The sequence below is a fragment of the Spermophilus citellus genome, assembly GCF_964194105.1.
Source record: "Spermophilus citellus genome assembly, chromosome: 8".
In the NCBI taxonomy this organism is placed as follows: Eukaryota; Metazoa; Chordata; class Mammalia; order Rodentia; family Sciuridae; genus Spermophilus; species Spermophilus citellus.
The window spans coordinates 121516437-121529297 of NC_138189.1; the positions used below are offsets into that span (position 1 = coordinate 121516437).

Genomic DNA, 12861 nt, shown 5'->3' on the forward strand with positions numbered 1-12861 from the left:
ATTTTATATAATGTCACTTAAATAGGTTACACTAAATAATAAGATGACATGTAATATTTCAAGCACATTTTTTAAGTTCATAAATAAATTCAAATAGACCTAAAGTATTTTGAGATATCTCTTTGGAAATGGGAGAGAGCTTTTATGCAGGCACACCTACATTATATTGAATATGGCTAACAGGCTATTTTTTAGCTAAAAGAAAGACTGATGATCCAAACAAAAAGTTCAGCACAGAAGAGGACACACAAGTCATCCCGCAGGGGACTTAGGAATACATGTTTGTTGAGAGCAAAAGCAATAAAGAAACATGTAATTTGATTTGTTTGTGATAGGGAGAATAAAACAAATAATTGAAAGGGGACAGATGACAGATGTCAAGTGTTCTTTTCTCACATTCCTCCAAAACTTAACACACATTTGCTGATCAAGAGGAACAGGTAAGGATAGAGTCCGTGAGAGTTCGACCACATTACTTCTGTCCAACTCAGAGTGCAGGAACTTCATTACTGCCATCTGATTTTATCTAAACAAACACATTACTATCCTTTTACTTTTAAAAAATGTCTTCATTTTTATTAACATTGTTTCCTTCTACATACATATAGAAAAAAGAACCAATACATTTTATAAAGTTACTTTGTTTTACATTTATATAAAGGTACTAAGCCAGTAGATGAGTTACTTTTGATAGGAAAGATGAAAAATGATTTTGCTCTTTAACATTCAGGCATTAGATGTATTCTCACTGCTCCCAAGTTACAGAATCAGTGATTCAATAAATAAGAATTCGCCTTCATGCCTAGCATGCCAAAGTCCCAGGGTTCCATCCCCAGTACCAAAAAAAAAAAAAAAAAAAAAAAAAAGAAAAAAAATCACCTCCAGACAAATGACAAAGCTTAAAATATTCTGATTAAATTTCTGCAATTCATTGATCAGAAGGCAAAACTAGTTTAAAAGTCATAATATGAACAAAACCACTTCAGTACTGGAAAAAAATAAGTTAGTAAATGCATAATTTGTTCATTTTATTCCCTTACCTTGCATGACAAATGTGATTAAATAAGACACTACGTATACAAACAATCCTTCTTACTGTCAAAAGTAAAGCTTAACTTAATGAATATTTATGTCTGATTAGGAGATAATTATCACAGAGAAACTCAAATATGACAGACAAGTTAGTCAAGATAGACATCTCTTTCCCTAATCTGGAAAGCATGGCAATGAATAGCACCAAATAAGAAAATGAAGTTGGGATGAACCCAACTACTACGTATAACTATAAAGTGCTAATTTTAAAAAAATTATAATAAAACTCGTTTGAGGAAAGGGAGGGGGAGAAAAACTGAGTTTTATCACTTACCAAAAGGTGGGAGATCCTTCACAGGCACCTTCTTCCGTGACGGATAAAGGGCCACAGCAGGAACCTGCAGTCCTTGGTTGGCCTTATGTGGCGGCTGCTGTGGCTGCGCCGGTGGCTGGGGTTGTGCTTTCTGCTGTGACCCTGCTCTTGGAGCCACTGGGGAGGTCTCGGATTTGACAGGCTTTTTGTCACCAGGATTCTTAGGCACTGGTAATTGTTTGATTTGAAAATTGTACAAAGAATGTAAACTGTTAGTAGCTATGTAGAAGATAATAATTGTAGAACTACAAGAGTATTTTCTGAAGTCAGAACACTAAAATATCCATCTTTAGTAATCTCAAAGATGCTTACGCTATTAAAACACCAAATTAAAAATAAAAATAGAAATGCGGATATTGTGTTTTATATTTGGGATAAAGGCTACAACAGGAAAATCATCAGGAATTATTTTTTTGAATGACATCCAAAACTTTTTGACACATCTGAGCTAAGTTTTAATTTAATAAATGCTATTAACTGTAACATATTTACTTTCAAATTTTGCTATGGAGAATTATCTATGTAAACAAATAATAATCCATAGTGCCTACGTATTATATCAAGTGTATAATTCCATGGTAGACAGAAGGCAAACCAGTTTAACAGGACAACGAAATTTTGTGCATATAATCTTAATATCTAAAACAATCCAATGACATGTGCTTCCCCTGTTTGACACATTCAGAAGCTAAAGATGAGAAAACTCAAAGTGACTCTTCCAAGGTTATATTATTGCTAAGAGGAATAAGCAAGATTTGAAGTCAGACCACTCTGCCTTCAGAGGAAAAGCTCTTCATCATGACATAAAGTGCCTAATAGTGTCCTGGGTAAATCTAATTATGTGAATCTTCTAAAATCATCTATTTTAACATTTAAATTCTGTAGATTATCTTTCAAACCTGTCCATAGAAGGCTCCAAAGTGTCCTAAATGAAAAATGCCTTTGTTTTATAAATACAGATACAGATAAAAACAGAACCAGCCCATGTCTACCCTAGCCAGATTTCAATTTTTATTTGTTTTTGTGCAGTGATGGGGACTGAGCCCAGGAAGTTATACCTGCTAGGCAAGTACTCTACCACTCAACTACATTCTTAGCTCCTTATTTTTTATTTTTAAGAGATGGATCTTGCTTTGTTGTCCAGGTTGGCCTAGAACTCCTGGGCTCATAATCCCCTCGCCTAGGCCTCCTGAGTAGCTGGGACTAACTACAGACATACTCTATTATCAAGACTGGCTCATAGTCAGGACAGTTTTTTAAAATGCTGAGGACCTACACACACCTCAGGCTAAGTTATGGCTCACTGTGTAGTAGAATTATTGCTTCAAATGACAGCTAAATTTGTGGCTGAGAACTGTCCGGGCTGTGGATATAAAAGGCACAGTGCAACATCCAGTTTGGTGCTCCTCTGACTTGACAAGCCCCAACCCCTCAGGTTGCCCACTGCTAAGAAAACAAAGGAATGCAAATTGGAGCTGCACTGGCCCTTGTGTCCCTTGAATGAGTACTGGCTATGATGGAATGAAACCAAAGCAAACTAGAATAAGTTCATAGTATTGTCTTCCATGTAGTAACTGAAGTGGACACAAAGGCCTCATCAAGCACAGGGGAAAGGCTAGTGCACCCGAGGACTGGCAGCTTCTTTGTCTGCACTAGGCCTTATCATGTCACTGCACAGGAGACAAACCCGCATTCCAGTCAGAGTCTGTAGCCATTTCCAGAAAAAACTCACATGTGTTAGTTGCTGGCTCACACTGCAGAGATAATGTCTGAAGACTCTCCTCATCCATCTCCAGCTCCAGATTGGACAGGTACTGCTTCACTTTTCGAGCCATCTGTGCATCTTCGTAAAGCTTTTTGGCATTGAGAAAGGAACTACGGCGTACCCGCTTTTTATGACCACCTGTCTGAGCAACATCTAGCACTGTTGCATTTGTACTACCCTGGCTGAGAGACCTGAAAGATGAAAAGGTACATATGCAACTTACTCTAGCATAGGGTTATTTTATCAACTGGAAACTGCCAAAAACTATATACATATTCTACATTTGAAAGGTCACATGCCTCATTCCAGTAAGTAAACAGTTAAATGGAATATAGAATCACACAGATTTATAAATGTTTTTAGTTAAAAAGAATTACACACAATATATACATAAATATATGTGTTTGGCATTTGTTCTGATTCAACTAGGAAATTCTACTTTTCTCCTCTACAGAGCATTCACATTCTTTCATAGAAGCCAGCAAACAATTATATATGAAAGCTCATGCAAGAATTCACGGCTACAATCATTGACTTACACTATTTTTACTTCTCCTAAAAAGGGTGTTTTATAGAGATTCAAACAAAATTAGCCACACTGTTCACAATTGTTTTCTTATTTCTTGGGTTGAATGTGGTAAGTGTTTATAGTAATATGGTCAATCTGTTAATACAACAATCATGCAAATGTAAACATCTACGTATGGAAACTATTTAGCACATGAATTGTTAAAAATTATTTTTTAAAAAGATTGGTTTATATAGAATGAAAACAGTAGTTAGTTGAGCAGTAAAAACTTTGGTTTTAACACCAGGGGGCACATTTTATATTATGCATATGTACTAAAGTATCTGTGCAATAGTATTTAAATTGCACAATTTTTCTTTCTAATATCCTTCTTCCCCTCCCACTTCTTTGGGCTTTCCTTATTTCAAGAAACAAATTATATTAAAACTCTGAGAGCTCAGAAGTATGTCTGGCCCATAGTTCCACAAAACAATCATCAATCATTTCACAGCTCTCAAGGATCATGACTTCAAAAGCATAAGCCCCAGAAGATTAAACTTGAAGTAAGTTTGCCATCTGAAATTCTGCTAGAGCAAGAGGGTTAAGAAAAAAAAAAAATGCAAAGCATCAGAAAATACAGCAGGTAGGAAAATAATGCAATGAGCTGAGCAAGAACTGTGTGGGGGTATGCAAGTTCTCCACCACTTACCCCAAACTCCGCCATTTCTTCTTCCTGTAAGTGAGAGCCATGGAGATTGAAGCATGGGTGTAGAAAGAGACAGAGAGATCACAAGCTCAGAAAGAAAGGACTAGACTTCTGGATAAGCAGTTCTAGAAGCCCACAAATGTTAAACTGCATATCATCTCACACGCACCACTTTACTAGACACATTTTTCTGGTTCAAAAGACAAATACAGTTACATTTTTTATTCTAGAAGAAGACTGACTTCTTTTGCCTTCTAATCATTTTTAACTAAGCTGACATCTAAATCTAGTATGTGGGATACTGACACAATCCTGTTTAGGATATTTACATATTTTAGTACATGCTACCCATTATAAGTTCTAACTGTACAAGTCATTGTTCTAAAAAATAGGAAATAAATATCTGTGATTAATGTTAAGTTAAAAATATCCACAAAGGACAAACTTTTTACTAATAGTCAAAAGTTCACTTGTTGCTGAATGGAAGTTTGACGGTGATTCTTGGTACACCCTAATATAATTTCTGCAATACTGCAAATATAAATATACAAAATTTCTTCATTCACTGGGAAGCTCTAAACCTCTCTAGTCCCACATGTGCCACTGGAGGTGACTCACTCACCGAGTCCTGAACATGAGAGCCGGGTCCATGTTAACTGAAGCCATTCGGCCAACATGTCGGATTTCTTTTGCAATCATCCTTAGCTTCTCAAAGTTGACCAGCCCATCTACTTTTGAATCATTTCCTGTAAGTGGCAAAAGAGAAAAAAGAAATCACATGGCATTTATTCTACTTCTACAAGTAAAGACAGAACTCCTCTACCTTGTATTTACCTTCATGAAGGAACGTGAGATCCTTCTTTATAACAGGGAATAGAGGGATTATGGGAGGTTGCAGGTTTTGACTATTGAGGACGTTGCGGTATTTTGCCATGTTTCTAGAAGGGTCAAATAGGTCTTGGAGATCCTGAAATAGCTTTTCATATTTATTGGGAAGTTTTTCCCAGGTAGCTCGAAGTCTTGCCACTGGTGCCAGGTTTAGGCCACTGAGAGGGGAAAAAAGAAAAGTGGGATACAATTAAATGATCTCTTCTGAAGTAAAGGAAGGAAAATAATGCACTGCATATTTACTGACAAATAAACCTGCATGTATGCTTTACATGTATAGCAATTTATAGAAGGATGAATAGGAAACTTGGGTAATAAGAATGACAGATAGAAGCAGAGTCAGGGCCAAGACAATGGATTTTATTCTTTCCTTTATACTCTCCTGATATGCTTATAATCTGCTATAGTTTCGATTCTACATTTCCCCCAAAGGCCTATAGGTTAAAGGGTTGGTCCCTACTCCATTAGCACTACTGGAAAGTTTTAGAGGGAGTCTTTAAGAGGCAGGGATTAATGAGAGGTCTTAGGTCACAGAGGTGTATCCTAAAAAGGTGCTGGTGGGACCATGAATTCTTTCTTTTCCTCTTTTTCATGTCCTAACCATGACGTGAACAGCTTTGCTCTACTACATGCTATTGCCTCATCACAGGCTAAAAAGCGATAGAGGCAAATGACCACCGCCTGAAACTTCCAACCTATGAGCCAAAATAAACCTTTCCTCTTCATAAGTAGGTATTCATCTTAGCTATTTTGTTATAGTAATGAAAGCTGACTAACATACCATCAGCAAAACCACTAGAATAAAAGTATTGTTGCTTTTTCCTCCAAATATAGCAGTGTTTGGCACATAGCAAGCATTTTATAAAACAGAGCAGGAAAATATTCTATAGTAAGAAAATAAACCAAAAGACACAGTAGTCATGAGAGCATGATCAAACTCCCAGGCAGAAAAAAATGACTAATTTTATAGTCACATTTAACATCAAAATAACTAATTCTTTTCATTTGCACTTTCTTCCAGGTTCAATCAAAACACTTAAAAGGGAAGAAAATAAACATTTATTGAGCTTTTGCTTTATGATGTCCAATGGAATTTCACATACACTGTATCATTTAATCTTGATAATTCTTTGGGGTATTGTTATCTTAAAAAGAATTGTTCATTATGAGTCAATGACAGTCTAGCATAGGTTTGATTACCAGCATGGTATTTAAAAAAAAAAAAAGAAAGAAAAGTGAGTCATTTATAAAATACCACATTTTATATAATTATATGGTATCCCTGGACGAGATTGTTTCTAATCTGTAACATGCACTGAATCTTAAGACAGATATGCCCTCTTACCTGATGATTGCAAACATTGAGTTAAAATTCTTGCATTCCCTACAGTGCAATGCTATCTTGATGAAATGCTTAATGATCTTCATCCTCTTCAGCTGGTTTGTCTCTCGAAGAATTTCAGATGCCACCCAAAATGTTTCCTGGTTAATGACTTCTTCAAATTTCTTCAGGTTGTGACAGCTGGTTTTTGACTTAAGTTTAAATAAATCATCTATATATTCAGTAGGTTCAATGTTGCGGAAGAGTTCGAAATTCCGCATGGAGAGCTGTGTGGCAACTTCCACAGTACTGAGCTGAAGGAGGGAAATTTGACTCTCTCGCAACAACTCCTGAGCATCCTCATCTGAACAAAGTGTTTCTGTTTCCATGTTGTTTTTCAGATAATACCTGTGAAAGCAGAAGTGTGTCAGACGTAGTCAAGACTGAGCAGAAGTCTCATGACATCCGTAAAAGAACAAAGCTACTTTTTAGGGAAAGCTTGAGAGAATACAGAATTGAATTAAGGAAGAATTCTTTTGAACCAAGATGGACAGTGCAGTTGCTGCATCAACTGCCAGATCACAGAACCCAGTGTTCAGAAATGGAAAGGAAGGAATCCCATGGGATTTCATTTGTACTGACTTTAATTCTTTTTCACTATTCCTTTCCTGCTTTCTAAATCATTCTACCCTTTTTGGCTATAGATGACAGAAAATAGCTTTTTTAATTTTTTTTTTCATTTTAAATAAGGGTACAGGCTCTACAGGTGGAAGCAAGAAAGATCAGACCCAGGGCTTCACTCCATTTTCCTGGAGTGAAAAGAGAATCTGACAATTGATGGATCCAAATTAAATCAGTTCAAGTTTTACTTATTTTATTAAAATTCCTAAGAAACCTAAAAGCTATTTCACTCAAGTGATATTATGACTAGAAAAATCCTAAAACAGACTTTAATTTTTAAATATATGAATTTTCATGAAAACCCTATAGGTAAATGGGACAGGTGATATCCCTATTAGAATAGGAAACAGAGTCATCTATAGATTAATGACTTGTCAATGTCAATGCAGGGACAAGAACTCAGAGCTAGTGCATCTCCTTTTAAGTAACTTGTTGAAAACAGCATTTAGGTATTTGCTGTTTGCTATTTCCTTCTTCCTTCCAGTTTTCCTTCCTTTCCTCTTTTTAGGGTGGGCAGATGCTTTCTCTAAATAAAATTCTAAAAATAAAGAAACAGTGGAGGTCCCATTAAGCTGGTCTTTTGCATATTTCACAAAACATCTTGGGCTTTTGACATTCGTAGATTTAATGCTCTCCATTTTGATTACTCACGAAGCCCATATATAATTTTCTTGAATAATGAATGTGGATCATGAATTTGCAGCTCCCTGGAGATGTGAACAACTCCATCATGATTATAGATATTAATCAGTGTACATTCAAGTGATAATTGAGAAAAACCAACTTCCTAAAATATAACTATCCACTAGTGTTGAGGTTGGAAATAAAAGTGAGGAATAAGAAAGTTATAAAACAAATTTTGAGTGAATTAAATCATAGCTTAGATCTATAACATGGGAAAGTCAAGCACAATGGAACACTCCACTAGAAAAACAGAAAAATGTTACTTTTGTGACAACTCAATTTTCTTTCAGTATAGGATCCAGTAATTATATGAGAGCCAAAACTTAACTACTTTTTTCAACTGTTAGTTATTTGTGGTTTGAGGGCAAAATTACATATCTCCAACAGTAAAAATGTCACTGAAAAGAATGACAAAATCAGCACAATATTTTCTTGCACGTAACATGTGATATGGGCACTTATACAGCAAGGGACCAAGCTCTGTAGCAACTAAAGTTTGGTTCCAGAGCTCAGGGGTGCTTTCTGTAATGTACAATGCCTCATTTGACAGAGTTAGTTAATTCTGCCAAAAACACTGTCATATATGTCTCTGCCTAAACTAATGAAGCTCCTAGAAAAGTCAGGTATGTGGGAACATGCAATGACTGAAAATAATTAGAAAATCTGTTTGTGAATGCATAAATCCAAAGAGAAGAGAGCAGCAGGGTCTATCTACTCTGAGACTTTCATCAAGCTCCCTCTACTGTTTTATCAGCAGGTATTCTCCAATGCAAGCCTAAGGAGTGACTGTTCGTATGTTGGCTGTTGATAATAACTTTCAGGTCACCGTGCCCTTGAATAAGTGCTTAAGAGCTCCTTGTGAGGGCCAGCAGTCTACTGTATACCTTTACTTTGATAGAGCAATTCATTGTGGGGTGCTTGGTTTTTAATCTATCGGGATATTTAGTCACTTAAAAAAACCCTTAAAGTATTCATCTCTTACACTCTGATGTGGGTTTCGAAAGCGGGTAAGAAATCCAATAAGATAGCGTATACCTTCCGCTTAGTTGTATCCTATCAGCAAGTTTGGAAAGCTGATCTGGAAGTCTTCTCTGTTTGATGACTCCCTCGGGTGTGACTGAGACCTCACACAGTGAATACTGATCTGGGGTGGCAGTAACTGCAAACTCCCTGATGGCCTGAATGACCACTTCCTTCGCTGTGGTATCCTTACTGATCATGATGTATCGGCTTTGCTGATCAGCCTTAAAAACCCTTAGGACTTGATCTGGCAAATCTGGAGGAAAGAAAACCACATAAATAGAAAGGATTTAGTGATATGGTCATGCAAAGTAATCTGGAAAGAAGTTCCCTAGAAAAGATGATAAACTTTTGACCTCTTCCTTACCAGAGCTCTTCAAAGATTGATGAAGCTCCTAGAAAAGTCAGGTTATGTGGGAACATGCAATAACAGAAATTGATTAGAAAAATCTCTTTGTGAATGCACAAATCCAAAGAGAGCAGCAGGGTCTTATCTGAGACTTTACATCAAGCTCCCTCTACTGTTTTATCAGCAGGTATTCTCCAGGGCAAGCCTGAGGAGTTACTGCTTATATGTTGGCTGTTGATAATAACTGTCTGTGAGCTTCATTCTTACACTACAATGTAAAAACACATCTTCCCCTATAGATAATTAAATGATTAGACAAACAAAACCACATCAGTACATAGTACCACATACACAAGACTGTCATGTGGGTATCAAAGAAAGAAAATTTTTAATCTAAAGTTGATCTTTTTTATACTGAAGAGCCCAACAGTGACCTCAAATATACCTCCTATTCTTATTTATTTGATATGAATTAATAATAACTGCATGTCATGTATTATTCTTCATTCTATCAAAGAGGAAACAAGTTCAGAGAGATTAAATTTCCTGTAGCCATATCAAAACAGTCTGCAGAATATGATGAGAACTGGTACCAAAGGTTTGGAATTTAAGGTTCACCCTGACTCTTTGCAACTGGGTATCAAAGATGGAAAAAGATGACAATGAGAAAATAAAAGCAGTACTGGAGGTGCTCACCAGGAGTAGTACTGAAGTCTAAAATGCGATGATGTGACTGCAGCAAATCAGGATTACTGGAGGACAAGGTTCCACTGACGGGCAAGGCGGTTGGGATGTGCTTCGTCTGTCTTAGCCCTACTATGCTGTCATCTTGAGATTGACCAATCCCAATATCACTGAGGAAAGAAGAAAAAGTGAATTATCAGCAAGATAAAAAGCTGTATTACAGACCACTAGTAAGCCACATCCCATTAAACTTGCAATTAATGTAAAAAATGTCATTAATTTACTTGAAAATTGCAAAAGCCACTACTGCTTAAGTGTATCCAATTTACTTTCCTGTTTCTTAAGTATATAATGTTTCTCTAAAGTCTTTTTCACTAGAAAAACCCATAACCAATATCAGTAGTTTCTCAGTCAAAAAATATATTCAAGAAAATATGAGTTCTAGTTTTTGGTGGGAATGAACTTAGGAAAAAGCATACTAAAAAGAATGTATTCAGTCCCACTTGTCCAATGGTTCAGTGACAAAATGATGCAGTTTTATGGTCCTATTTGCAAGAACTAAAGAATGTGAGCAGAATGAACAGAATTTTATTCTCCAATATTTTAAGGGGAAATGAGATTATTATACAGTCAAATGTAAGGAAATCCTGACAGGTATTATTTCTTAATTATACAGAGCATAAAAGAAGAGTGGTGCATGGTGGCATTTTCTAGGATCAAGGAAAAGGCAATGGAACTCCAATGACTCACTTTGATTCTGCTCAAATTTTCTAATTACACATTTAAGTTCCCTGAAAAGCACCGGTTATTACTGATGTTTCTCAAACTCATTTATAAACGATTGCAGTGGATAATTCTTATAACATGATTTAATAATATATAAAAATTATTTCTATGGGATAATTTTTCTATATCATTATTACTTAAAGGATCAGTGCTTTCAAAACAAAGATCAAAAAATAAGAATATGGGTGCAAAAATAACTAGATTATAAACAAATTTACATTCTAACTAGTTTTTAAAAACACCTTGAAAGAAAAAGCAAGGTTGGGTTATAAAACAAGGCATCATATCACTAGATAGATCTTCCAAACAAAAGCTGAACAAAGAAACTATAGAACTCAATAAGACAATCAATAACTTAGACTTAACTGACATATATAGAATATTTCATCCTTCAATGAGAGAATATACTTTCTTCTTAGCAGCACATGGAACCTTCTCTAAAATATAGACCATGTATTATGCCACAAAGCATCTCTTAGCAAATATAGACTACTACCCTGTATTCTATCAGATCATAATGGAATGAAACTAGAAATCAATGATACAGTAAGAAATAAAATCCACTCCAACACCTGGAGACTAAATAATATGTTACTGAACGAACAATGGGTTACAGAAAACATCAAGGAGGAAATTTAAAAATTTTTAGAGGTGGATGAGAACACAGATACAACATATCGAAATCTCTGGGACACTATGAAAGCAGTTCTAAGAGGAAAGTTCATTGTATGAAGTTCATTCCTTAAAAAAATAAAAAGTCAACAAATAAATGACTTAACATTACATCTCAAAACCCTAGAAAAAGAAGAAAATCAACCCTTAGCCATGCTAACGAAGAGAAGGAGAGAGAAAACTCACGTGATGAAAAAGGAAGTATCACAACAGACACTAGAAAAATACAGAAGATAATTAGAAATAATTTTGAAAATGTGTACTCCAATAAAATAGAAAATATGGAAGGCATCAACAAATTTCTAGAGTCATATAGTTTGCCCAGATTGAATCAGGATGATATATACAATTTAAACAGATCAATTTCAAGTGACGAAATAGCAGATACCATCAAAAGTCTACCAACCAAGAAAAGCCCAGGACTGGATGAATACACAGCCGAATTCCACAAGACCTTTAAAGAAGAACTAATATCAATACTCTTCAATTTATTTCAGGAAATAGAAAAAGAGGCAGCACTTCCAAACTCATTCTATAAGGCCAGTATCACTCTGATTCCAAAACCAGGCAAAGACACTTCAAAAAAAGAAAACTTCAGACCAATATCTCTAGTGAACATAGATGCAAAAATTCAATAAAATTCTGGCAAATCGAATACAAAAACATATCCAAAAGCTCGTGCACCATGATCAAGTAGGATTCGTCCCAGGGATGCAAGGTTGGTTCAACATATGGAAATCAATAAATGTTATTCATCACATCAACAGGCTTACAGAATCATATGATCATCCCAACAGATGCAGAAAAAGCATTTGACAAAATACAGCATCCTTTTATGTTCAAAACGCTAGAAAAACTAGGGATAACAGGAACATATCTCAACATTACAAAGGCTATGTATGCTAAGCCCCAGGCCAACATAAATTTAAATGGAGAAAAATTGAAAGCATTCCCTCTAAAACCTGGAACAAGACAGAGAAGCCCTCTTTCACTACTTCTATTTAACATAGTTTTGAAAAACTAGAGGCAGAGCAATTAGACAAAAGAAAGAAATTAAAGGGATACACATAGGGAAAGAAGAACTCAAATTGGCATTATTTGCTGATGATATGATTCTATACCTAGGGACCTTAAAAGCTCCACCAGAAACTTCTAGAGCTAATAAATGAATTCAGCAAAGCAGCAGGATATAAAATCAATACCCCAAAATCAAATGCATTTCTGTATATCAGTGGTAAATCCTTAGAAAGGGAAATGAGAAAAAGCACCTCATTTTCAATATCCTCCAAAAAAAAAAAAAAAAAAAGAATAAGATACTTAATGAAAGAGGTGAAAGATCTATATAATGAAAATTGCAGAATCCTAAAGAAAGAAATCAAAGAAGACCTCAGA

The 12861-nt window shown here is 35.6% G+C and overlaps 1 protein-coding gene across 9 annotated transcripts in view; it reads right to left on the reverse strand.

The window, feature by feature from the left end:
* The window catches only part of RAPGEF2 (Rap guanine nucleotide exchange factor 2), a 253310-nt gene that overhangs the window by 10675 nt on the left and 229774 nt on the right, over positions 1–12861 (reverse strand). For all 9 annotated transcript variants that reach the window (XR_014023390.1, XM_081304948.1, XM_081304949.1 and 6 more), the window contains 8 exons: positions 10024–10181; positions 8994–9234; positions 6618–7001; positions 5219–5430; positions 5007–5130; positions 4388–4411; positions 3138–3361; positions 1367–1573 (listed from right to left, as the gene is read on the reverse strand). Coding sequence is in view for 8 of the 9 variants with exons in the window: in XM_081304948.1 (XP_081161074.1) it covers positions 1367–1573; positions 3138–3361; positions 4388–4411; positions 5007–5130; positions 5219–5430; positions 6618–7001; positions 8994–9234; positions 10024–10181 (1574 nt within the window). In the remaining variant the exon portion in view is untranslated. The remainder of the gene's footprint in view (positions 1–1366; positions 1574–3137; positions 3362–4387; positions 4412–5006; positions 5131–5218; positions 5431–6617; positions 7002–8993; positions 9235–10023; positions 10182–12861) is intronic.